This window comes from Halichoeres trimaculatus, unplaced genomic scaffold (assembly GCF_033239565.1).
Source record: "Halichoeres trimaculatus isolate MK-OKI-2021-1 unplaced genomic scaffold, fHalTri1.1 fHalTri1_scaffold_2, whole genome shotgun sequence".
Taxonomy (NCBI): Eukaryota; Metazoa; Chordata; class Actinopteri; order Labriformes; family Labridae; genus Halichoeres; species Halichoeres trimaculatus.
In genome coordinates, this window is record NW_027437180.1 from 28478764 (window position 1) to 28503618 (window position 24855).

General features: G+C 38.9%; 3 protein-coding genes across 4 annotated transcripts; 1 reads left to right on the forward strand and 2 right to left on the reverse strand.

Annotated features, from left to right (window-relative positions):
• Positions 1-211: 211 nt before the first annotated feature.
• On the reverse strand, positions 212-12832 carry acer2 (alkaline ceramidase 2). Its single transcript, XM_074687038.1, has 6 exons — positions 12443-12832; positions 11943-12057; positions 8668-8809; positions 7943-8080; positions 3599-3736; positions 212-3303 (listed from the first exon to the last, which is right to left on the reverse strand). The coding sequence occupies exons 1-6, from the start codon at positions 12554-12556 to the stop codon at positions 3117-3119; spliced, it is 834 nt and encodes a 277-aa protein (XP_074543139.1). The 5' UTR covers positions 12557-12832; the 3' UTR covers positions 212-3116.
• Positions 12833-14443: 1611 nt separating this feature from the next.
• rps6 (ribosomal protein S6) lies at positions 14444-19966 on the forward strand. Its single transcript, XM_074682326.1, has 6 exons — positions 14444-14537; positions 15172-15303; positions 15880-16090; positions 16550-16696; positions 18787-18944; positions 19834-19966. Exons 1-6 carry the CDS (start codon positions 14532-14534, stop codon positions 19927-19929), a joined length of 750 nt encoding a protein of 249 aa, XP_074538427.1. The 5' UTR covers positions 14444-14531; the 3' UTR covers positions 19930-19966.
• Positions 19967-20489: 523 nt separating this feature from the next.
• Positions 20490-23459, reverse strand: LOC141811238 (perilipin-2-like). 2 transcript variants are annotated; one of them, XM_074699231.1, is made up of 7 exons: positions 23338-23459; positions 23215-23245; positions 22829-23033; positions 22564-22646; positions 22216-22453; positions 22014-22147; positions 20490-21251 (listed from the first exon to the last, which is right to left on the reverse strand). In XM_074699231.1, exons 1-7 carry the CDS (start codon positions 23340-23342, stop codon positions 20919-20921), a joined length of 1029 nt encoding a protein of 342 aa, XP_074555332.1. In that variant the 5' UTR covers positions 23343-23459; the 3' UTR covers positions 20490-20918. The 2 variants fall into 2 exon arrangements, with proteins under 2 accessions (XP_074555332.1, XP_074555324.1); XM_074699223.1 differs by having other exon boundaries at positions 20491-21251; positions 22829-23036.
• Between the last annotated feature and the right edge of the window lie 1396 nt (positions 23460-24855).

Sequence of the window (24855 nt, forward strand, 5' to 3'; positions counted from 1 at the left end):
AAATACATAGATAAAAAAAAAATCAGGACCCAGATTTTGAATGTGCAAGTTAACATTTTAGTCCATTAAACAAATTCTAAAAATTCACCTAATATAAATATTTTAAAATCAATAATAAAAAAACCTTATTTTACAAGCTTTTATAATTACAAGAATTTATTTTGAATTGTATCCATAAAATCACTGATTTACAAGCATATCCACTGTATCTTTTCTATTGCACCTATATACTTACCTGCCTTTTTGACATGAATATGAAACAATATTTTTAATTTTAAAAAGTTTTAAAAGTATTGAATCATTAAAAAAAAAACAAGTGTGCTGCAGAGAAACTTGGAACACAAAGAGCTTTCAGCACTTATATAGCTGTTCACCTTAAAAATAGAAGATTGTGCCCCCTTGTGGGTAAAAGTAGCATTACATCACTTTGAGTCTCAGACAAAGAAATTGAGCAACAAAACAATCAATAAGCCACTACTACATGTTTAAATGAGCTGCTGTGGGCAGTCTGTAAAATAAAAAACAGTCATCCCTATGAGTATTAGCTGGGTTTATTCCAATAAAACAAAATAATGATCAATGTTCTAATCTATTACAAAAAATGTTTACAAAACAGGATAAATTATGAAAATAAATATTTCTGTGCAGGTTTTTTTTTGTCTGTATTGTCAATGCAGGCAGATAATAGAGATTAACATACCCATGTAAGTACTTTTCATAGAAAGACAACTCATTTCTTTTCAGTCATAGTCACATCTCAGGCAAAATACTCATTACACAATGTAAATGGCAGCAGTTAACATGCTGTCCTGTTCAAACAAACTGTCATCCAAGGCTAATTCTTTAATACTGACAATCCACCAACATGGATAATAAGGAACATCATTTCATTAAAATATGGGCACTGCACTAGCTTTGTTCACATTGTAAATACTGCTTTTAAAGTTTCTCCTGAAGCAACACAAAACTGTAACATTTTTAACAATGTTTGGCAAAAGAAAGGTAGTTTGCATGCAACATCAACCACAATGCACTTTTCACTTTTGGCTGCAGTTCATTTAGAAAAATATAAACTTGATTTGGATTTTACAAAATACTTCATCTTGTTAAAAAATACCGCTTCGGATTTTCACAAAAAATACGTGAATAATATGATTCTTCATTTGACCCTTGTTGTGTGCTGTTGTTGGTTTGAGTTCCCTCTTCGGGTGCACAGATGTAAAGTTATAGCAGTTTAATAGTTTGAGGCAGTTTTCAAGAACATTTTTTCAAAAACAATGGTTAGTGTTGAAAAAAGCTTTGGTGATTGTTGTCCTTTAGGGACAGTGTTCAGCTTTGCAACACAACACATGCTTCCCTTTCTTAAATCCACATAAAAAATTTATGTTCTCGTCTTAAAATGACAGATTAGACTAGGCTTGAGGTCAGAGTTGAAAAACCTAATTCACAATTTTTAAACCCCTATAACCGAAATGTCATTCCCATCATTTTTAACACAATCATTTCACCGGTTTCCTTTTTCACTTTTATAAAAGGACACAACAGATGCATCGCATATCCTAAGTCCTTTCTCTATTTGTTTAAGGCTTTTTGCACAGTTTTAAAAAATTTTAGCATAAAGTCTAGAATACTGAGACTGGAGTAAATAACCCTGAAGAGGCATTAAGAGTTCAGACATTAAGATGAGAAACTAGAAATGCTGTAATAAGTTCAGCTTTAACGGACCAGTGTGGGTTTTAGTGGCATCTAGCTGTGAGGTTTCAGATAGCGCCCAGCAGACAACCTCCTATTCCTCTTTTCTAACATGTGGTCTAGACTAAAGTGGCCACAAAACAAGTTAACATTTGTTTTGTTTACTCACAGTCACTATAGAAATCAAATTCTGGACTTATCTTAAAAGGAGAAAAGTGTTTCATTGCGATTTACTGGTAATTAAATACTGACAGAACCACACTTGCTAACATGTTACATTTCTGCCAATTGATGCCCCCAGATTTTGCCCACTTGTCCTTTAAAGCTCAACAATAAAGAGCAAATATTTCAGCATGTAACTGAAGTTATATTTCAAAATGCTACGCAGCGTGTGCTTAACAAAGGGCTTTGAGAACCATCATTCAATTCGTGCAAAGTACACAATTATTAACTTGAATAGTCAATCACATTTCAATACATTTTGAGTTCACATTCTTTCTCCTGTTCCTCTGTGGGTTTTGGCCAACATCAAAGTGTACCTATTCACTGAACCATGTACTTTCTTATAAAAAATAATTGCATATTACATTGTTAGTTAAACTATACACAAGAATATATTAGACACATCTACATAGACACTTACAGATGGCATGCTGGGAGTAACACAGAGCACACAAACAACAAATCGAAGCCTATAGTGTTCCTGATTATTCAAACCAAGGAGTTAGTCAACAGAGAGGGCAGCTTTGACAGCCTGAATCCATGATGTCTCTACCTTTAATCTTTCTTATTGAAAACGCATCTGGCTTTCACTCACTCAAAAAACGTCTTGTGTAGCACTTCTGTAACATCCTCAAACATCTCGTGGGTAGGTAGGGTAAAGTAAGCTTGGCTTAGCAACATAATAATAGGTTTTAATACTTAATGCACACAGTTAATCACAGTTAATGATCCAGTGCCTCAACGTGTTTCAATTACTGACAGACTGCACCTATAAGGTGCTATATTTAGACCGATAAAAGCACAACGCTTTATAATGAGGTTTTTTGAGTTACTATAAAATATACAAAAACTTCATTTTAAAGAAGCTTGAAATGCACAACACTCACACTTACATGATCACCTACAGAAAGCCTGAGGAGGGACTTTGAACACTGTAAAGGTTTCTTGGCTTTGATAGTTACTGTATCGTGTTTTTAAACTCATCTTCGACCTCTAGTTTTTACAGAGTTGCATTAACACTGCTGTGTGGTTCAAACCAGACCAGAGAAAGCTGTAAATGGATGTAATAATCCTCACAGTTACCAAAATGTGTATCACCAGCATCATGAAAGAGAGCACCAAGAGATGCGGTCTGACTCACTGACGTAGTGCTGTATCTTGTGGTTGAGAAATGTTAAAGCAGCAGACTCGGCTCACATCTCTTATGTCACCTTGATTGCGGACTTTTTGTGGACGCAGAGTAGAGAAACGTACGGCACGCCAATGAAAGCCCATTTCTCATTGGGCCAGAACATGATGACGGGTCCTCGCTCGGGGGCCTCAGTCGCAACATCAAAGTAGGCGAAGCAAACACAGCCCAAGTAGGAAGCGAGACAAATGAGGATGTGCCTGTGAGACAAAGAGGGGAGAGAATAAACCAAATGATAGATGCATCGACTTGCTGAACTAATCATGGTGTTTGCAGGCGCAGGATAAAAACATTATTGTGTTGAAAAATCAAATGTTTTTCATACAAACCACCGGGTGACCACTTTTTTTCAAATCTCACTTTTGCACATTTTATTTGTTTTACAAAAATCGATTTTTTCTTTTATGTAGCAGTAGCTCCTAGAAAAATCTGTGAAACAAGCTCATTGTTTCATGTTTTGAAGATACCAACCCTCGCGAGTTGTGTTGAGCTTACCAAGCACAGTGTAGGTAGGGGAAGTTGACGGATGACCACATTTCACAGAATATCCTGTCACTTATCCAGCAGAGCAGAGCCAGCGCCCACCAGATCCCTGAGATCAGACCCAGCTTGAACACTCGAGGGTTTTCACACCTGCAGAGGCAAAACACAGCCATGAGAAATGTGGTCCTCATATGTTTGCATGACGCAGCAGATCACGGGGATTCAAAAATTTTATATGATGGGCACACTTATACATTTGTTAATTTATAAAACATCCTCCTAATTCTTCCCAGCCTGAAGGCATCTTAAGCTCCTACAGGGCTGCAATCCCTAACATAGAGATACCATAATCCCTGATCATACGGAGTGTGGACGGTCTATAATTTAGAGACAGACTGGGTTTGTGCTGGTGTGAATATCCATCAGTTTGTTGGAAGGTTTTGTTACTGTTTAAAGGCTGGGATGTCGATGCTGACTCTGGCAGCTTTTGAATTTACTTAATACCAGGGTGCTAGATTTTCATTTATCACATTCATCTTAAATCAACATTTAGATCCCCTTTTTCCACTTTGAAAATACTCTGCTCCTCTGCACAACCATCTCCTAGTGGACACAAACTGACCATCTGAGCCACATGCTAATCAAGACTGCTGCTAAACTATTCTTAGTCTCGTCCTCCTCCTCAGACAGAACAGTCACAGCGCTGCTGCAGCCGCCGCTGGCAGAGGCAAACAAAGACAAGGGCGAGGAAGCCTGACTGGCCTGTGATGCAACTGTTTAGTCACTGTGACACAGTTTGTCACCTTCCCTTCAGACAGAGCTTTTGAAAAGGTCATACCAGTTTACAAGCCTGTAGTTTAAGTTTGCATTGTTTTAGGGAGAGAGGAATGTTGGGACACAGATTCTCTGCAGAAAACACTGCAGTGCTGTGACGTTTTTATAAACAGCAAACAATAGTGGCGTCTGCGGTATGGAAAATTCTGAGTAACGGTTTACAGTAAAGGAGTGATGAATGACCCCTTTTACATTCATGTTGACTATTGATCTGCTGATGGAAATATTGATTGTGCAGCCTATATGCTCAAATGAGGAGTGTGCTAGAAAACCTGTGTAGTGTTTCAAAGAGATGCAGGGGAATTTGAAACAGTCATGGATGAAACTTCACATTTCTATTGAGAATGTTTCAAAAGTTACACAACCTTCCTTTAAGAAGATTGATGAAAAAGATAACAGGCACACTTTCATAACATTGCTTTACTGGTCAAGAGACAGTTGATAAAACGTACTGTCCCAGCAATAGGAAGCACCAAAACAGAGAGACAATAAGTCCCCAGAGGGAAATGAGCCATTAAATTACCATCATATTATTGCATAAAGCTGTGTCTTGAGGGAGCTGTGCTTAGAGTGGATCAGGTACACTTGTAAACAAGCTGTTGGCCCTTACACAGAGAGCAACTGTTGATCAACGCCCCTTCCGGCACACAAACTGATAAAAGCATCACCACATGGACGGATGTCTGGGTAACTGAGCCTATCAGCTCAAACAGAAGCATGTGAGATAAGAGACACGACATGAAACCAAGACTTCTCCCTGCTGATGGAGAGTCAGTGAGTGTGGTGGAGGGTTGGACTGTTGGAGGAGGTGGAGATAAGTGAAGGAAAGAGCCCATCTGTGTACGTGGGGTGAAGCACTGTTGAGAGGCTACTGTCACTCTAGGGAGAAAAGAGGAAGAGGCTCCATATGATCAGAGAAACTCAGCCTGATGCTTATCGTGGACACTGGAGAGCTGCTTCTGTTGGCTTTAATGTTCTCAGAGGCAAAGCCTCATAGAGTGCTGCTCTATGAGGCTTATGTTACGTGTCTTATAGCTTGAATCATCTTTGAAGGTCTTACTTTGGCATCTTGAAATGTGTTGACATATGAAACAAATAAGATAATATTAAATTAACCACTATCTGTAAATTAATAACAAGCATATCCACACAGCTGGCGATATCCCTTTGCTGCATTGGAAAAAGTTGCAATGTTTAATGTTTTAAAGAATAAAGTTTCAGGAAATAAACTCAGCCAAATCCATAGAAGTTGAGGTTTGCAACTTATTCAAACCCTTTACTTAACCAAAAATAGTGCAAAAATAAAATATCCAAGGTTAAATAGAAACTCTTCTAGTTTTAGAAAAAAGATGTTCTGATTATTCTGCATTCGATGACAGCTACACATTTAAGAAAAGTGAAAATATGAATATCAAAGCAATGAAGACGCTGTGCGATGTTCTCTGTACAAAAGTGACAAGGCCAAATTTTAGGCCCTTAGGGAGCACTGCATTAAAAGCAGATTTGGCTATGAAGTGGAAATCACTGCATAGGCTCAAAATTACTCAAAAAACAGAACGGGACAACTTTTCCCTTTCAAAACTCAACAAAGTGATCTCCTTGTTTCACAAATGTGTCATCTCTTATTTCACAACAGAGTGTTCATGAAAGAAGATGTGATCAAACACAGCAGTAAACATGCCCCCGTTTCATCATTCAGGCTCGCTCTGCATCATAACTACTGTACATAAAGCTTTTGTGACACAACTATGGAATCGTATCTTTAACCCCTTCCTGTTATGTGATACTTGTAATGAATATACCAGCCATGCAGTTTTATCTTCAACTGGAAGTGGCTTGAAAGGGGGCCCACAGGATACAGTTTAAAAAGCAAACATCTACACTGAAGGCTGTCGTTTGTGAGGGCATACGTCCATCAGCCACAGGAATTCTCTCCCACTTAGGACAAAAAAACAAGAGTTCTTGGTAAATGACGGGCACTTCAGTAATGTCAAGAATTACTGAAAGGTTGAACAATGGATGACTGAAGGCTACAAGACTGACGGCGGTGAGTGAGAGAAGTGGGAAACGGAAGCACCAGGGAAGTTTCCCATTACTGTGACAGGCACACAAACATGCACAAAGTGGCATGAGCTGTTAGTTGTTTGAACGTTGTCAAGAATATTCTTTACCATCATAAGACTATGATTTCTCTGAAACAGTCAACATTTCATCAGGCAGTGCAAGCACAAAAAAAACAAAGGAGTCATGTCTAAGTACTGCAGACTACAGAAGGAACATCCTTACACTGTTTTCTTTGTGTCCTGACAACAACTAATCATAACAACAGCTGTTTTGACTCACTGGGCAGATGGGAAGCACAGATATTGTCAGGGATATCCTGCTGTAGGTTTTTTAGCGCAGTCACATTTAACATAGTTGTAACATGAATGCTTGAAATGAAAACTATGATTCATAGATCATGTTATTGTTGAGGGATATTTAAGAGCCAGGTGCACCCACTGGAGAGCTCACAGGACCAAAGCAGATAAAAATTCTACTTTGTTCCTAATGAGCTGTTTATTGGTTAGAGCTAATATATCATGATAAATTAGAGGTATGATATATACTAATTTGCAAAGTGTTGTTGCAAAGTTTTAAATATTTGCACACATATTACAAAGATTTGTCAGTTGTCAGTTTGACCTGGAAGGCTTTAACATCTTATAGAGCTACAGATTGAAGCCTTTTGCTCGCTGCAACAAGTTTTACCATCAAATCATGATTCTGTTAATTATCTCTAGTGTTTAAATGTTTGCCAATGTAGTGCAAGCTTCAGGGTGGAAATTTATTCTCACATCGAGAACACGTGATATTGCTTCAAAATCAAGGGTCACGTAGAGTTCAATTTTCTTATCAGACCTCTTACTAATGTCTCAAACAACAGTGGTTTCCAAATAGCAGTGTGACCTACTTGTGCTAAACAAACTGTGCTGCTTTCAGATGCAGACAAGCAACCCACATTCTCAAACGCACATCCAGGACAAGCACACTTAATATCTTAAATTGTAAAATGGGAAAATGTAAGTAATACCAATACCATATTCAGACACAATCAACATGAAGTTACAGAAAGCAAAAATGAAGAATATTCCAATGGCAAACAAGTGGCTTCTGCTAGTTTACTCACCTCATAACATTTTAACTGTTTAAATTAAAGCTGAATGAAATCAAAATTGGCCATAAATTTCTTTCAACCTGAATAACAAAAATAGCTGAAATTGTCATTTGTTGCCCTCCAAAATCTTAAATGCTTCACCGAATTCCAGTAAACACGTCGACTCCCTTTGACATTTAAAAGTAAAAGTGGACACAGCTTGTCCAATCTTCTTTGTCTGTTTCTAAAGTAGTATGGTCTTAAATGAGTTCGCTTAGGACATTTCAACGATCTATTCCATCTATTATCAAAGTTTTGAAACCAGCTTACACAAAGACATATCATCAGGCACTATAAAAGAAAGACTAGGAACCCTTTCCACAAACCTTTTCAGTTCAGTAATGAGAAGTGCTGTGCAGGGAATGCCCAGGGTCATTAGTGACAATGAGTTGACAACAGGTTTGACGAAGGCCAGTCCAGTGGTGATCCCTGACAAGATGCCAATGACCACTTTGAACCTTGACCTAGATCACAAAGCAAAACAAGTCAGAAGGGCAGAGTGTGCAGTAAAATCTATGAAAAGGATGGTGGCATTTACAAAGAGTGTTGGCACTTTTCAAGAAATTCAAAAGCGCCAAAAATAGATTAGTCAACAAGAACCACTGAGCTGCTCTGTGACAATGGAAAGAGAAGTGGAGACATGTGATGCAGCTTTTTCTAGTGTCAGCTATCTTGGACAGGCCTATTATTAAACAGGGAGTCATAGCAGTGGACACATCACATGACAGCCCAGTAGCCAAGTGTGAGCTCAACATATTAAGCTGTTCAACACTGCATGCCTACAAGAAACACTCTACCATACTGTTCATTTTATGAGTTTCTACACAATTTGTGATTAATCATTTTATTTTTTCCTTTTATATTTGCAAATGTCAGCTTGGTTTGAAACCACACCCTTTTCTATTGTGTATACACGTATCAGTCCAATTAGATGCTACGCTCAATGCAAAAAAAAATCCTCCTAAAATCTCGCTTATAAGCAATCAGTTGAGGTTTAGTCAACCTATTTGGGACCTGGTTTGAATAGTGAGCAGTCTCTGATCAAACATACCGATCCCTCCGAAACATCCTGGGTAAGTATCTTTTAGGAAACCACATGGCGATGGCACACATGAGCACCCACAAGATGGCCAACTCATCCAGCATCTGGCCAAGAAAGCTGAGGGTTGCGTGAAAATATGTGGAGCCGATTCCTGAAAGATACAAAGAAATTGTCTTTTATTAAAGGAAGGTCTGAAGTTATGCCAGATACTAACAGGTTGGATTAATGAGACTCAGTTTTTGTTGTATGTGATGTAAAAAAAAAATCAATGAGGTCGAGAACTGAAAGTTTGTGTTAGGGCTAATTCTGTAAATTTTGCCGGCAATGATGAGCACTATACAAAGAGGGACTAACTAAATAGAGCACTATAACTGTAGCTGATCTTTTACAACCAAAAAGGCTGACTGAGCATCAGAGAATAGCTTTTGGTTTTATGGGACCATACTGTATGAAAAGTTAGTCAGAAGCCTGTGTTAGAGTTAAAGGGAGTGTTAAAATGCTTGGGACGGACAGATCGGTCAGTGAATGTTGGGTATCACACTCTGACAGACTCTCTTAGCCTCCTTATCCTAAAGTCACTTCTGCACCCAATCAGATGTCACATCCAAACAATGAACGTATAAGCAGTCACATAGGTAAACAGACAAAAGGTTCAAATTTGGTGTGAATATGGTGTAATTATTCAGATGTTTGAGCAGTTTTGCTGCAATGTTTGACCAAATAAATGAAGGCAAGTGACAATTATTATAAAATAATTGGTTTCTCTATGAGAAAAAACTTCTGCATGGGGGACACAGAGGGCTTATATTTAGGAAAAACTGACTTGCTTTTTTGCTTTTTATTGTTATTTTGTAAAAGCAAAGAAGGTCCTCCTTTATTTATCATCCACTTGAGTTTGTTTTTTTACCCTGTTTTAATTGAGCTTATTTTTCACTGGTGGCAATTTATAACTTGCTTTTATTTACCTAATTTCTTTCCAATTTTATGTTTAATGATTGCTTATTTGTGTATTTTTTTAAATGGGAGTTCAGTTTTCAAAATAGAGCACCTCATCACTTCGTCATGTCCTGTGCTGATTGGTAGTTTTTGTTAAAAGAGGGAATACTCATTCACTGCAAACTAAATCTACCTATGGGTACAAGGACAGTGACTTTGAACCATTGTTGACATTTTCTAGGCCAAACATTTGTTGACAAGTATAAAAGACTATCTGTAGCTAAATTATAGTAATGGTTGATAATAGTGTAGCCCTAACTTCAAAGTGACACGTTGTCCCAAGTTGTGTTATTTTGAGTGTTTCAACATCCTCCATCACGTAAGATGGACAATGGAGGGAGAAAAACAGCAGATATAACAACAACTAAATGATCTTAAGTTCTAGCTCTGTCTCAACTCACTGTGGGTACATTGTTTGTTATTTAAAGTGGGCACAATGAAGCTTCCAAAACTAATGTGAACGACTCAGTCTGCACACAGCTGAGGCCAGAAAAAGGAGAAAAGCAGCTGGATGTCATTTTCCTTTTTTCACCTCAGGGGATGTTTTCATGCTTGAGGTCAAAGGTCATCCTAACTACAGCGTCAGTGGAAGAGACATGAAACTATGTAACCCTTTGTCTCCTATGTTTTTAACAGCTTCTGGATTTCTAACAGGCTCAGCACCATACATGAAACAAGAAAAACAGAAGGAGGCCTTCATTGTGAGTTTAATCACTGGAGACATGGAACTCCTCTGTCGTAACAGGACAAGATTAACGCAGAGAACAGGGTGAGAGTAGATGACCTATTTAAATCTGGCTCCTTGTTGCTTATATCTTTGTATGTTAATCCTTTCTAACAGCCCCAGTTGTTTTGTATCATGCATGGGAACAGAGGGAGGTCTGTAAGGTTATCTCTGCTGACACGGCGACCTGACTGTTTACATAGCAGCAGTGAGGAAACTCAGCACCATAATCTTTTTTTTTTATGTTTTCATACTGTACTGTACAGGGGCACCATTTAAGGACTGAACAGTGAGTCAAATCAAAAGAAATCGAGGCAATAAGGGTATTCATCCAGCAAATGAATGAGCCCAGTCATGATAAAAAAAGGGTGCAATGATTCATACAAAGCTAAAGCTATAAGTGCTACAGTGTGGTTGTTGTTGAAGTTTAAAAATGTCTGCCTGCAAGCTTGGGCACCAATAAATGCAACTTAAAACACACTTGAAATGTAAACTTTGTTTACTTTAAAGGCTTTTTTTCTTATAACTGATGCATCTGCAGTGTTGTTACACACAACTGATCAAGTTTCTTCCTGATTATATCAAAAACTTCTCTTGTAAGACATTTTACCATATCCAAATGTCAAACTGATATACTTAATTCTTCTGTGAGTTTTTTTTTTGGGTTGGTTTTGAAATTAAAAATGTAATTATTCACATGTTTGTGAGAGCAAGTTACACTGAAATTGACAAAAGTTAAAATAATAAAGCATCAACTTAAAAAAAACACTGAGGGGTAGGCATCCTCTACTTGGGCCAAAATAGTATTTTATCTCATACTTTACGCCAAAGACTCACACAAAAGGATATTTTCATAGTTAAAAAAGAAAGCGTTATTAAGTGAATAATAAATAAAATAACAGAAAGCAAAATTATAATCCTTTCCAAATCATGTATGTTACTAAACCAGCAAAGAGACGCAACGTTCTAAATTGTCCACAGGGGGGGCCAAAATCAACACAACCCACAAGTTTTTTTTGAAGCGGCACTATAAATTGTGATTTGTAATTTACTTATTCATTTTTTGACTATGGTTCCAGTCACTGTGGCAAATATTTACATTTAAGCAGCCATAACAAGGAACTTGGATATTAAAATGCTTAGTCAGTTAACCAAGTTGCTGATGAATCAGGGGACACTGAACAAAATTCTGGTTCTCAAATTTGCAAATGCCTTAATTTCCTGCAGTGTTGAGTTTTTTCCCAGCTTCACATGGTTTAATAGCATTTTCTGGCTCCTAAAATCACCAAAACAACAACAAAAAAGTGGCTTTTCTGATCACTTGTTGCTTTAAACAAACCTTTAAACAAAATCAGAAATTATGCCAATAGTATTTTACCACATTTGTTATTAGTTACCAGAGATCACACTCTCTGACATGTCAAGTCATGCAGATGTAGTTCTTCTGAACATCTTATGCGTTATAAAAGCGTAACCTGAATGTAAACAAATAAGGTTAAAGATCATCATCAAAAATATAACACATGCACCCAACCAAGTTATGGTTACCTACAAGCAAACTTACCAACTACAACAAGAAGAATCCATATGAGGTAAATCCCACTGTTGAAATGTGTTGCATATTGGCGGAACAAGCACATTAATATGGGCGGCAAAACAAAAAACAAAATGTTGCTGATCTGAAATGATAAACAAAAGAAAGCTATGAGCAAAGAAATACATCACAGTTGAACTGCAGCTCAATGAAAACGTGCTGGTCAGAGTTGATCAGGCCCTTCTGAAAGTGTCAGGCAGTGGGAATGAAGAAAAGGAAAATCTGTAACTTGATGCTAGCAGTAAACATCATGATGCTGAAGCTGAAAAGCAGCCAAAACCGAAAGTCAGTATGACTTACAGCTTTCTACAATTAACCTGAGAATAACATTGGTAGCTTTTACCAAAAAAGCAGTGCAGTATAAATAAAATCAAAGCCAGAAAAGCTAGCTGTTCTTGTACACAAAGCTGTACTGTGCAAAACAGAACAAAAAAAGGAGCGAACATCGTTAGCCACAAGTCAAAACCGACCGTGTTGTAAAATTCGGCGATGGTGGGGTATATCAGGTAATTGCCCTCACACCAGTCCACCTCGGAGCTGCCAGCCTGCAACTGGTCCCAAAAAATTAGATTAACGTTACTCATGTCTGTACAAGTCCTGTCGGATGGACAGTGCTCGCAGCGGACAGCACTCCGCCGTCAGCTTTATAGACACAAAAACAAAAAAACGGAGAAAGTCACTGCCTCTCGGCTCGTTTACAATACGCCAAATATTAACGTTGTAGATCTGTCACGTACTACACGTGCGACACCGTGATAAACTACGAAAAACGGTGCTGGGCTGCATTTTAAATCCTCTCTGCTCGTCCACAAAGGCTCTTGCCTGCTCGTCGTGACGCTCTGTACTCTGTGCATTGACAGCTGCGCTAGTCTGTAACCGAAGACTATTCAAGCGGAGCAAGAGAACTCACTCTTATGTGCTTGCTTTTTCCTCAATCTGAGATCTAGCATCAAGCGCCCGGAAGAATCCGTTTTGTTCGTCTTTACGTGTTATTTTAACCCAGACGAAAAAGATAGAATTGATAACTATTTAGATACAGTTTAAATATCAGTGTATTTTCATTCTTCCTCGCTTCGCCTGTCTTTACTCAACTCGTCTGCCTGAATTGCTTTGTTTAACCACAAGCCTACATAAGAACTGAAACACAGGGCACCTCAAAGACGGTGTCTGTAAGAGCCAAGACAGCAATTTAAGACACGTCCATAAATAACGACAGTGTTTTTTTTTTATTTCACTTGGGCTGTTAATTCTATATTTAAAACTTCAGTTACATTTCCTGCAATCGCATTTTTATTTGACTTGCCTACAGCAACGCCTATTACATTTCCTCTGTGAAACAAAGGTATAAAAATGAATGAGACTACTTTACTTCCCGCTTCTATAAAAGTATGATTTTTGCACTCTACACTGTTCATTGTTCATATACTAAATAAGTACTAGTCACGAAACAAAAGCTGCAGGCAAAATGCCTTTTAGTTTTCGAAAACTTAGGTTTTCAGTCTGCACAAATGCAAACAACATTATGACTTATAATCTGTTCAGTTTTCATGCTATAGAATTTTATCAGTAGGCCTACATTTGTTTGTAGAATCACTGCATCTAAAGAATTAACATAATTTACTAACCCCCTGTGTAGTGTTTAAGTAAAATTGATTTTATATTTTTACTGAAAAAAATATGACAGGATTCCTTTTAAATTCTTAAACTCAACTTTCTGTGGAGAATTTGTAAAGACAAAGTCATCAGTGAGTATAGGCTACAATACCCCCACACATTCATCTCTCCCATATGATCCAAAAAGTGAACATATTACAAGGGTTAAAAAAAAATCGAAGCCTCTTTGTTATGGAATCATTGGATTAGTTGAACACATATATATGTTCATTTTATTTCTAAAGCCATTTTTTTTATCTACTTGTCCCCTCATGTTGTGAGATGGACCCAAACAGATTCTAATAGCCCTACTAGGATATTCATGTATTCCTATAATCAGTAACAGTAATATCTTAACATCTACACCACTCACATCTCAATCAGCCACAACAAAATATTTTTTTTTACATTATTTTTATTATTTTTTATTTATTTACCAATGATAATACAAAATTAACTGAACAATGAAAAAATATTTCTGTCTTTCCCTTTATTAAGTAAAAAGTGAATGCTTTAAAGAGACATTTTGCTTTTTTTTTTTTTTTTTAAGTGTGAGTGTCCTTCACATTATGGCACAGATGCCCGCCATTGAGTTGCACTACTTATGGTCCGCCTAATAGCAGATCAGACAGACGCATACATGGAGTAGGAGACAGAACCCACTGGATGTGAGTGATGAAAAGGCATCAGGATACTTAGAGATACAGTATCTGAGTCTGTAACTGAACTCAGCTGGGATCGAAAATGAGCCTGCTCCGATCCCACACAGTAGGTGGTGGTAATGTACTCGAGAGCTGTTAGATAAAGCAGAAGTTCTCGCGATATTGTTTCCTGCCTATGTGAGATCACTGAGCGGATATCCGGCCTCTTTTCCGTGGCGGACCGTCGTAGGGCCGGTTTAGCAAAATGAAGGTACAAAGTTTTCTTAACTATTAACGTTACTGCAAAGCTCTTTTATCTGAAATACCCATGTACGATTATCACCGTGACTTTGTGCTTTAACGCGAACCCTTGATATATTACAACTATTGCTTTAACAGTGAGGATGAGATGGGATGATATGAGAAAGTCAGAACCGACGAGAATGTTGGCACAAGAAACATGGCCGCACACTGAGGGAAATGTGCACCGAGATCAAGTGTCGTTTAACACGTACAATGAGCTTTTAATTTTCTGCTTTAAGCTTAATTTATATCACGTTCATTTGAACCAAGTGGTCCACTGAGTTAGCAGACGGGTTAACGTCTAATGTTTGAGGGGCTAGCGCTAGCTGTGTACTTAGCCGGCAAAAGGGCTAACGGGCCCGACAGCCACAGATTTTCCCTTTTACAGAAATACTACAGCTCAGTGTGTTAATATTCCTTTCAGATGTGGTTGAGATACTTGAAATAACTTAATGTCTCAACCTAAATGCTCGACTTAAGGATGAAACCAAGTGATGCATCCACCGTGCCTGCATGTGGACTTGAGTTAACCTCAAATAAGCCATGCTCCCCTCGTTATGACGGGTCCTCATACTGAAACCTACTTTTGAAATGTTTTTCAGCTGAACATCTCATTCCCCGCTACTGGCTGCCAGAAGCTGATTGAAGTTGATGATGAACGTAAGCTGCGTACGTTCTACGAGAAGCGTATGGCCACTGAGGTGGCTGCTGACCCTCTGGGAGATGAGTGGAAGGTAATGTTTATGTCTGAGCACTTGCACACAATTCAGAAAACTATGTTGTATTTGGGTTATATGTGTTGTTTGTCGTGTAATTTGGCACGCCAGTAGACCCTTTCTGATTGATCAATAGTCATTAAGGGGGGACAGTGTGTTGCCAGAGAAACTGAAGAGCTGCTACCAGATACGACCAGTTCCGGGTTCAGTGGATGGTTGAAACTGCGTTGCTCTCCCAATATGTTCAATGTCTCTTGTTGTAATGGAACTTCAGCCATCAAATTTGAAGGTTTAACTCACAATGTATTTGAATTGCACTTAGCAGCAGGATGTATTTCAAAGTATTAGAGTTCTGACAATGTGTAGATAAGTATAAGAAGTAGAGTCTTCAGTCTGTTGCCTTAAGACTATATGGCCACATTCTTTAAAGCTCATATGTATTGCAGAAAAATCTGCATAAAACTGGTAAATATACATCTCAGGGTAAAAGTCTGTAACCCCTTAGGATTCTGAATGATAATGTCTCTGAGAAGTTATGCAACAGGTTTCATGAACTGAAAAAAGATGATTTATTTGGTCTTTTCTCCTCCGTAGGGCTACGTGGTGCGCATCAGTGGAGGCAACGACAAACAGGGCTTCCCAATGAAGCAGGGTGTTCTGACCCACGGCCGTGTGCGTCTGCTGCTCAGCAAAGGCCACTCCTGCTACCGTCCCCGCAGGACTGGCGAGCGCAAGCGCAAGTCTGTCCGTGGCTGCATTGTCGATGCCAATCTCAGCGTGCTGAACTTGGTCATCGTCAAGAAAGGTAAAGTATGTTGAAATGTCATTTGAAAACGTTGATTATGGCACACCAGTAGACCCTTTTTGGTTGGTCTGTAGTCATTAAGGGGGGACAGTGTGTTGCCAAAGAAACTGCAGAGCTGCTCACCAGATGCAACCAGATCTAGCTTAGTGATTGGTTGAACTGCATTGCTCTCCCATTGTTTCAGTAACGAGAGACATGAAAGGCCTTTTTTGACACAACAGCAAAATTAGTGTTTCACTCACTAAATCTGTTCTGAGAAGTATTTGGATTTTCACAAGGTGCAGGTGGTGTTTGGTTATTACTCTTTTTTTAAGATGTAAAGACCCTTTTCATTAAAGTGAAGTGAAGTAACTCATTTATTCCTATCTGATCCATTAGAAGAATAAAAAGTATTAAAACTTTGAGTAGTAGAACATGCCCTTGAATGTAACATTTCTGGTTTTCTGCTCTGCTTCTTAGGTGAGAAGGACATCCCCGGGCTGACCGACAGCACCGTCCCTCGCCGCCTGGGTCCCAAGAGAGCCAGCAAGATCCGCAAGCTCTTCAACCTGGCTAAGGAGGATGATGTTAGGCAGTATGTTGTGAGGAGACCCCTGACTAAAGAAGGTAAGAGGAGCAGTTTTAAGATAGGCTTGCATGTTTTCTACATATGATCAACTCTAGTGTTTTGAAGGTGGGGGCTTTTTTAGCTGTAATTACGCAACACAAACTGCCAAAGAAGACATCAGAAAGTAACTTTCTGACCAAACACTGACCCTGGGGTGGGATTGTTGACAGATGCAGATAGTTGAAAAAACCCACGAGAGAGCACGGATCAAATGTCCGTTTTTGTTTAACACGCACAAATGTGGTAATTCTTAATTCCTTACTGGGTGCTGTCTCCTGCACTGTTGTATCTAACATTAGATTTTTCTTTAATATGAGGAATCCTTCTGTCTTGGTTTTAACATGTTGGTTACACTGCCACACATGATCAATGAGGCAACAGACAAAATTACAGGCTACAGTCGGGTCATTTAACAAGCTTGACATTAACTGTATCTCAGAACTTTGGATGAGATGTGTATAGGATAAATATATCATTTGTCATACTGCAGTGAAATGTGGGAGCTAAATCCTTCTGTGTGTGAAATTGAAATTCCTGCTGGAAGGTGTTGTAATACTCTTAGTATTTAAACAAAGTTAGTCACTTTTGACAGAAAATTTCAGGTAAAATGGGTGCAAAAAACAAAACAAAAAAACAAGTAAAAACAGATTTTACGAGATGAGGTGTTTCCATCTGTTGAGGTTACCATTTGGTTTATGGTTCCACTTGTTTAACCTGATGCATCCTGTTTAGAGCCTATGTGTATTATATTGAATGTCAGTTGTCATGAAATTCGGCACACCAGTAGACCCTTTCTGATTGATCAATAGTCATTAAGGGGGGACAGTGTGTTGCCAGAGAAACTGAAGAGCTGCTACCGATACGACCAGTTCCAGGTTCAGTGGATGGTTAAAACTGCGTTGCTCTCCCAATATGTTCAATGTAACCTGATAGTGACTGAGATGAAGGGATGAGAGGATGGATTTTAAGGTTTGTAAAGCTCTGAAAACATCACAGGCCTAACTGTGGTTCTGACAGACACCTGCACTCTTACAATATAAGTAGGGATGGGTACCTCTCACATTTGAAACAATGCGGTACTGATGCCTGGTACCTGGCCATCGGTACCAATTTTCTGTTCTTTTTTGTGTTTATGCGGGAAAAAATATCAATTTGTTTGATACTAAAACATCAAACCTTTTCTATTGAACATATTTATTCTTCAATTTATAACCTTGCAAGGCTGTGTTCATGTCCAGCATGGAATATCCCGTACTTTTTCCGTCCGTCACAGTCACAGGGACTGCATTTAGGTTTCATAAACATGGTATCTTTTGATTTTACATGAATTGGCACCCGGTACTTTTGACAGAATTTGGTCTATTTATAAAAGTACCTAATCTGATACCCATCCCTAGATATAAGAGCCAATACAGAACAACATGAAAGTGCATGTACAGAAGGGATGTAGCGCCAGAGGTTCTGTGTTTAACTTGTCAGCTAAGCTTGTGTGAATATTACTTGAAGTAAGCAGAGGTCAGTTTTTCTCCAGATGAAATGGCAGCTAAGGACACAGGCTGCTGGTCACATGAATATGAAAGCTTATATACATTGTCAAGTACTCTTTGGCTGCCAATTGTGGGTGGCTAGTGTGAGTGATATGCGTGTGGGACACACTGGATTGTTTAAAGCACGTTTTTTAGCTTCTGAGGGTGGGAAGTGAGACATGGGGAATCATTGGTGACACGTTGACAGCCATTTCTTATTAGATAGAAGTCACATTTTTCATGTCTCTGCTTAAAAGCCCTCCTGTTGCTCAAGGCTTGTGTAAATCACTAAGTTAATTACATCCTGTCAGTGCCAGTGTTATTATTCAAAACAGGGAGAGCTGAAGTGCTCTCAAAGTGTGCTGTGGAAGTTGACACTGACACTTTGTACTAGTCAGTGATTGTGACTCTGAAAATTTGAAGCAGCAGATAAAAGTTACTACTTCCCAGATTTTCAGTGGCAGATGATAAAATGAACCCTGTGCCCTCACTCCCTCCTCTCATTAAACTTGGCATTTCTTTTTTCAATTCCAACATTAACACTATCCCTCCTTTCTGTGTAGGCAAGAAGCCCAGAACTAAGGCTCCCAGGATCCAAAGACTGGTGACGCCCCGCGTGCTGCAGCACAAGCGCCGCCGCATTGCCCTCAAGAGACACCGCACCCAGAAGAACAAGGAGGAGGCCTCTGAGTATGCCAAGCTGCTCGCCAAGAGGATGAAGGTAAAGCTTAAGTTTGGTGTTTCCTTTTAGCATAGTTATTGAAATCAGAGCTCTTTAGAGAAAGTTTGTAATACTTTATAGTTCACGGTTAGATCAAATTCAAAGTATTCTAGTACTCTTCCAAAATTGTGACCTGCAACTCCTGAGCAATATGGAACACAATTTAACCCAAACTTCAAGTATTACCAGCTAACAAATGTTATTTGATTGTTTAGTCTTGTCAAAAAGATAGTTTGATTATTTAGCCGTCATTGTGCATTGTTTAATTTTAAAGCGATAAGCAGTATTTTTCTTTTTGAGTTTGTCAGGCCATGTGCTCAATTCTCTCAATTTATCTGTACTTTGTGATTTGAAGACCTGAAAAATCTTTAAATACCCTGGAATGATTATATTATTGCTCTTATATAATTTGCTCTTAGCAGTGTCCCCTTGCCTTGCTTGTAAACAAATGTATGTTAGCTAACAGCTTACAGCTAGGTGGAGATCTAAAGTCGCTCATTCTTCTTGTTCCTAGTGCTAGGGGTTTGAAGTACAATCTAAAATATGTTATTGATTAATACTGAAAGGATGACACATAAACCAGACTAGCAGGTCACTTGATATTAAGTCTATATGATATGTATTCACCCTGCTCTGCACTTTCTATATTTTCCTGTCATGTATATTTCATGTCCTAATATATATATATATATATATTTGAGATACTGTAATGCTTTATTGCAAGAAGCAGGTTTTTTGTTATGAGTAACATATGCTTAAAGCTGTCCTCTTGCAGTTGTTGAAAATAAGTGGTTCAAATATTGCTCAGTGTGAATTGAAGTTGGCAGATAAATGTCTGGTTTTCTGATGTGTTAAAACATTATCCTGATACATTCTTTTTTTCTAACAGGAGGCCAAGGAGAAGCGCCAGGAACAGATCGCCAAGAGGCGCCGCCTTTCTTCTCTGAGGGCATCCACATCCAAGTCAGAGTCCAGCCAAAAGTGAAATCAAAAGTTTCAATAAATTGTTTGCTTAAAAACAATCTCAGAGTTCTGCTCCTTCATTGCTTTTAAATGCATTATGTTTTGAGTGAAAAAGAATCAGATAGATCAACTCTTAAAATCTACCAGCACTCACTGCCATACCAGTTAAGTCAAATTTGGTTTTGCGAACTGATTTAGAAAGACAGTGGGAAAAAAATAGAATCATGGAAATATCATGTTTTCTTCAATTCATTCATTTAAACAAACAAGACTGATGTAGTGCTGTGACTTTTACCAATAATGTGCAAGTAATATGCAATTATGCCTTCCTAGCCCTTTTCCCCAAACCCTCCCTCCATGCCAAAAGTATCAGAAAATGGAAACTGAAAAAAAGACAGTTAGCAAAAAAGAAAAAAAAAACGTAATCAGAAAATATAAAAAAAGAAAAACACTGAAATTACAAACCATCATTGATATTGCTAAATTTTATTTTCAATACCAAAGTCATCGTTTCAGCTTAACACCAAGGTGATATAAGGTCTTCTACCACTGAAACCCAAGTCATACAGCAAGGCATCAAAGTTCAACAGAAGACTTGGGCAGCTTCAGATGTCACTGTTAGTAAGTAATGTAATTTTCTCCAACATAAAAAGGTTTTCTTCTTCTTTGGGAGCATCATGTCCCCCCCCACCCCCCCCATCTTTTTCCAAGATCAATACTAACCCCTGATACACCTCGAAAATGACAACCCACTGTGGTGAATCAAAAAGTTAAAGTGAGGTAATTACATGAAAACTAGTTTTAAGTTCCTTAAAAATTGCAGATTGTCATTAACAGTGATGAGCTCTTTTCATCATGCCCTCAAACAACAGGTGACTGACCCAAAAACCCACAGCATTCAGAGTTCATGAATCTTAAACAGTTATTTTATTCTAGGTCAAAAATCATAGCGTGTAGATCTTTGGTTAACATTTTCCGCTCACTAACATGCATCTCAAAGAGCACTTTGGATTAGTGAACACATCCTTTAACAGTACAACCATTTTCAAACAGAGACTTTCTTGATGGGCGTTTCACTTTGTTGGTGGGCGTAGTTTTTGAGTGAACCTGAACCACGTCTTTTTGAGTGGAGGTCTCAGCATTGAGATGAGCCCTATCTTGATTGGACCGTGGCTGTTTGGATTGTGGACAGCTTAAGTTGTACATCTGTGAGATGAAGAAAATAGCTGACACAAGCTGATATTGCAGATACTGAGGCAGCTCCCGGACACTTGAGGACAAGGTCAGCCAGCTGGCCTGAAGGTCTGGAACCACTGATGAAGACCTGGACAAACTCTCCATCAACTGTGAAGTAAAGGACAGAGTACTGAGTTCATGTTTCATTGATAAAGCATGTTTTTTTATCTGTTACATGACCAGCAAATTGACTTAAAACAGATTTGGCTGAATCAGAGTATACAAGACACCTTTTTATCAGGAGCTGCATACTAATAGATTATCATAGTATGCCAATTAAAAACAAATACGGAGGAGGGTATGTATCATAAGTACAAAAAATGTGACAGCAAATAAATGTTCTTAATGGTGCCAATGCCTCTGAATACTCTTCTACTCCTGTGACAGTTCAACCTTGCAATATTTTTTACAGACTGTTACCCAGAAACAGCTGTTTGGCTTCCAGCTGGTACTGAAGTAGAAAGCTTTTATTTATCTTCTGTAAAGCCTCTTCATTCAAGCATTAAAAAAGCACCAACTTAATAAAAGTCAAGTACGTGTAGACTATTGAAGCCCTCTTCATAACTTGATCTCTAGAAATGAATTAAATTTTTTTAAAATTCAAAGAATAAAAAGAAAACACACATACGTATCACTCCAACTCTGGGTGGACATTCCCAGTAAAATGATTGTAAATAAGCACTCATTTAGCTCAATTAGCCCAAGGTTAACTCCTTTTAACAAGAGCTTGTTTTAACAGCTTGTTTTGGTAGAACTCGAATAAGGTTTCATAGTCTCAATGTAACAATTTAGAAGACAGGCAATCCTCCTCATCATTGGCAGGAGAATGATTGAATGTTTTTCCTGTTATGTCAAAAACTCAAAGCACACCTGGTCTGATTGAATCTTGGAGCCAACCAGATGATAGGTTCTCCTGCACAGCCTCGCACCAAGTAGAAGGAGTCGGGCATGGTAAGTTCTAATTGTGCCTCCTTCAAAACCCTCCAACAGGTGAGCCTCTGCTTCTATAAAAAGACATGTTGAATTTCAGTTAAAGGCAGCTCTAATTTTCTCTTTACATTAAGCTCTATACCTTTATCTTCCTGAGAGGGGGGAAGCATGCAATCCACCAGGGACTCTGACACCATCAGAGCCGAGTTCAGGCCAACACCAGCTACACTGATAGCTCTCTGAATAAGCGTCTGGTTGGCTTGCTCATCCACCTGCTGTATCTTCCCCATCATCCATGTGACTGTTTCCACAGTCCCATTAGCTGCAATGCTCAACACATCCTGGATCTCATTCATCTTGTTTCTGGCAGCAGCAACAACCTATAAAGACAGAAAAACACCAAGAGAAGAGATTGATGCTTCTCATCCTGTATGTGGAGGTTTATGCAATTAATGATGCTCATTAAGATTTGTGAAGAAGAGGGGTTCACCTGATCTGGTGGCGCATGAAGTACTGGGAATGTAGTCTCCAGCCAGTCAAGACTTTTACATGCGACATCATTCACAATTGAAACTATAGGAACAACAAATGTACATATACAATCTTCATCTAGCAGAGAACTTAACCATTTAATTACAAATAACATGTGTTTTCTATTGCTTTACATATGGCTCACATCCAGATATTGGGAAAAAAAAATATGAGCAGGGAGAACAAACTATAACCCAAAAATGTGCACTCATGTCAGTACTCACTCTGTGGCTCCAGTCTAACCATGACAGGTGTCACTCTGTCACAGGCTGCTGTACTTACAGCTGTCACTCTGCTCTCCAGCAACTCACACACAGACCTCAGTTTAGGATGGCTGCTTTTAGTGTCAATATATAACACTGACATCCTGCTGCAGGCTAAGCGAACCAGCGGCAGCTTGGCCAGTCTGGCAGCTGCACTCTGAAACTTCTGCTGGAAATGACAAAAAGTTTGAGTCCATTACAACCGCATAATGGTGTCAAGTTGGAAAACTTGTGATACAAGTACAAGACATGGATGTAAACATTACGGAGCTGAAATAACACTAAAAGTACAACAAATGTTCAGTCGATGAGAATTACGTCACGTGGATCTACCTGATTGCACTCACCTGGTTGTTATTCATCGGCATGTTTCCCAGCCTGTATAAAGAAAGACTGATAAAGTAAGAATTTACAATTGTTTGTCTAAATATGGTTTCGTAAGATTCATACCAAAATAAGCTTTAACCCACCACATAGACTGCCGTTTGAAACGAAAAACGTCGCTCACACAGCGTGTTCACGCTGCTAATTACCATCTACCTGCACTGCACGCTGTTTGGAGGGAATCCAGCTGTTCCCGCGATATCTCCATGCTTCGTTAGCGCGATGTTAAGGACAAGCATAAAATTAAGTTGACTTCAGTTATCATGAAGTAAAAAAACAACAACAACAACAAAAAACAAAAACAAAACAGTGGCTTCTTTTGGCACAAGGCCTTGAAGGCTTTGTCGTGTGTCGTATTTTCTCTTTCAATACCATTTTTTAGAGTAAATCTCGTCTGTGAACATCAAGGCAAGTTGCACGTATCAGATGTGACATAGCGCACATCTTTGATCAAAGTCATCCAGAAATCAAACCTTTTTCATTTGTAGACCAAGGCGGATTAATGGCGCCAAGGCAGGTTGGTATGAACGTGTACACACCTGTCCATCTATGGTACCTATAAAAGCTCCTTCAAATGCGCTTAATTCTGAAACCTGTTGTTTAGATCCACGTGCTTGAGCAGGGACCCATGCATGGAGCTGAATCTAAGTGGATACAAGGATGAGTGACAAATAAGTCTTCATATAGCTGCGAGGTGTGAAAGTCTGCAGGTTTACCTTTCAAAATGACTGACAAGACACGAGAGCGAGGATGCTTAAGCCCTGTCTGGTCTCTGTGAAGAGGTCTTTGAACACAAAGCTGCAGGTAACCAAACAGACACACCGCAAAATATTAAGCCAACACGTGCACGTGGGGACACAGTGTTCTCAAACCAGACTTTCTTCACCACACTGAAGTTGTGTTAGCACCAGATCGTGTTGTTGTGTTGTTATCACCTCTGCACGCACTTAAAAAAGCCTTCTCAGTTGTTTCCGTAAAAGTTTCCTGTCTGCAAATCCTGTCAACGTGTTTCTGCACTTGATCTGGGTTTTAAATTGCAATGCAGCACATGCTTCTTCTAAACTTCATGTATTTTTGCACGATTCAGACATCCATGGTTTAAGGTATCTGCTGCAGTTTTAGAGCCAAGAGTTTCATGAAACCTATGGCATGAATTAATGAGGCTCTTGTTTACTAACAGGTCTGTTTGCTAAAGGGCACTTTAAATAAACATTTTAACGTAGCTATAGGTGACAATAATGATGAATACTCTTAGCCCACGACAGCAGCATTACACCCGCAATGTGCAATTACATGGACGGTGAGTGCTGTGATAAGCATGTGCGCAGGGGTTAAATGAGGAAAATAACAAGGCACAGACGCACCCAGCTCTGTGTCTGCATATTGATGAGCTCTGAGGTGATTTTCCGTTACAGAGGACATTCACAGCGATGTTTAAGTTTCTGCACAATACACGGTGAAGAACACGCTCTGAGCCACGAGGATCTGTCCGTGGTGCTGATGCTGCTGCTGTCGTGTGTGTCTGCAGCCGCGTCTCCTGCACAAAACGTGCCCACCAAAATGTTTCTTCTTCAGTGTATCGGCATGCGTCAGTGACGTCAGCT

Bases quoted from the DNA above. Each gene is read 5' to 3' on its own strand.
- acer2 (XM_074687038.1), bottom strand. From the start codon at position 12,556: ATGAGTAACGTTAATCTAATTTTTTGGGACCAGTTGCAGGCTGGCAGC. The intron at 8,810-11,942 runs GTAAGTTTGCTT...TGTATCTTTCAG, and splicing joins GATTCTTCTTGTTGTAGTTG to GAATCGGCTCCACATATTTT. The intron at 8,081-8,667 runs GTATGTTTGATC...TTTGTGATCTAG, and splicing joins AGGATGTTTCGGAGGGATCG to GTCAAGGTTCAAAGTGGTCA.
- rps6 (XM_074682326.1), top strand. The intron at 16,091-16,549 runs GTAAAGTATGTT...TCTGCTTCTTAG, and splicing joins CTTGGTCATCGTCAAGAAAG to GTGAGAAGGACATCCCCGGG. The intron at 18,945-19,833 runs GTAAAGCTTAAG...TTTTTCTAACAG, and splicing joins TGCTCGCCAAGAGGATGAAG to GAGGCCAAGGAGAAGCGCCA.
- LOC141811238 (XM_074699223.1), bottom strand. The intron at 22,454-22,563 runs GTGAACCCCTCT...CTGTCTTTATAG, and splicing joins TTCATGCGCCACCAGATCAG to GTTGTTGCTGCTGCCAGAAA. The intron at 22,148-22,215 runs GTATAGAGCTTA...GTCTTTTTATAG, and splicing joins CCCCTCTCAGGAAGATAAAG to AAGCAGAGGCTCACCTGTTG.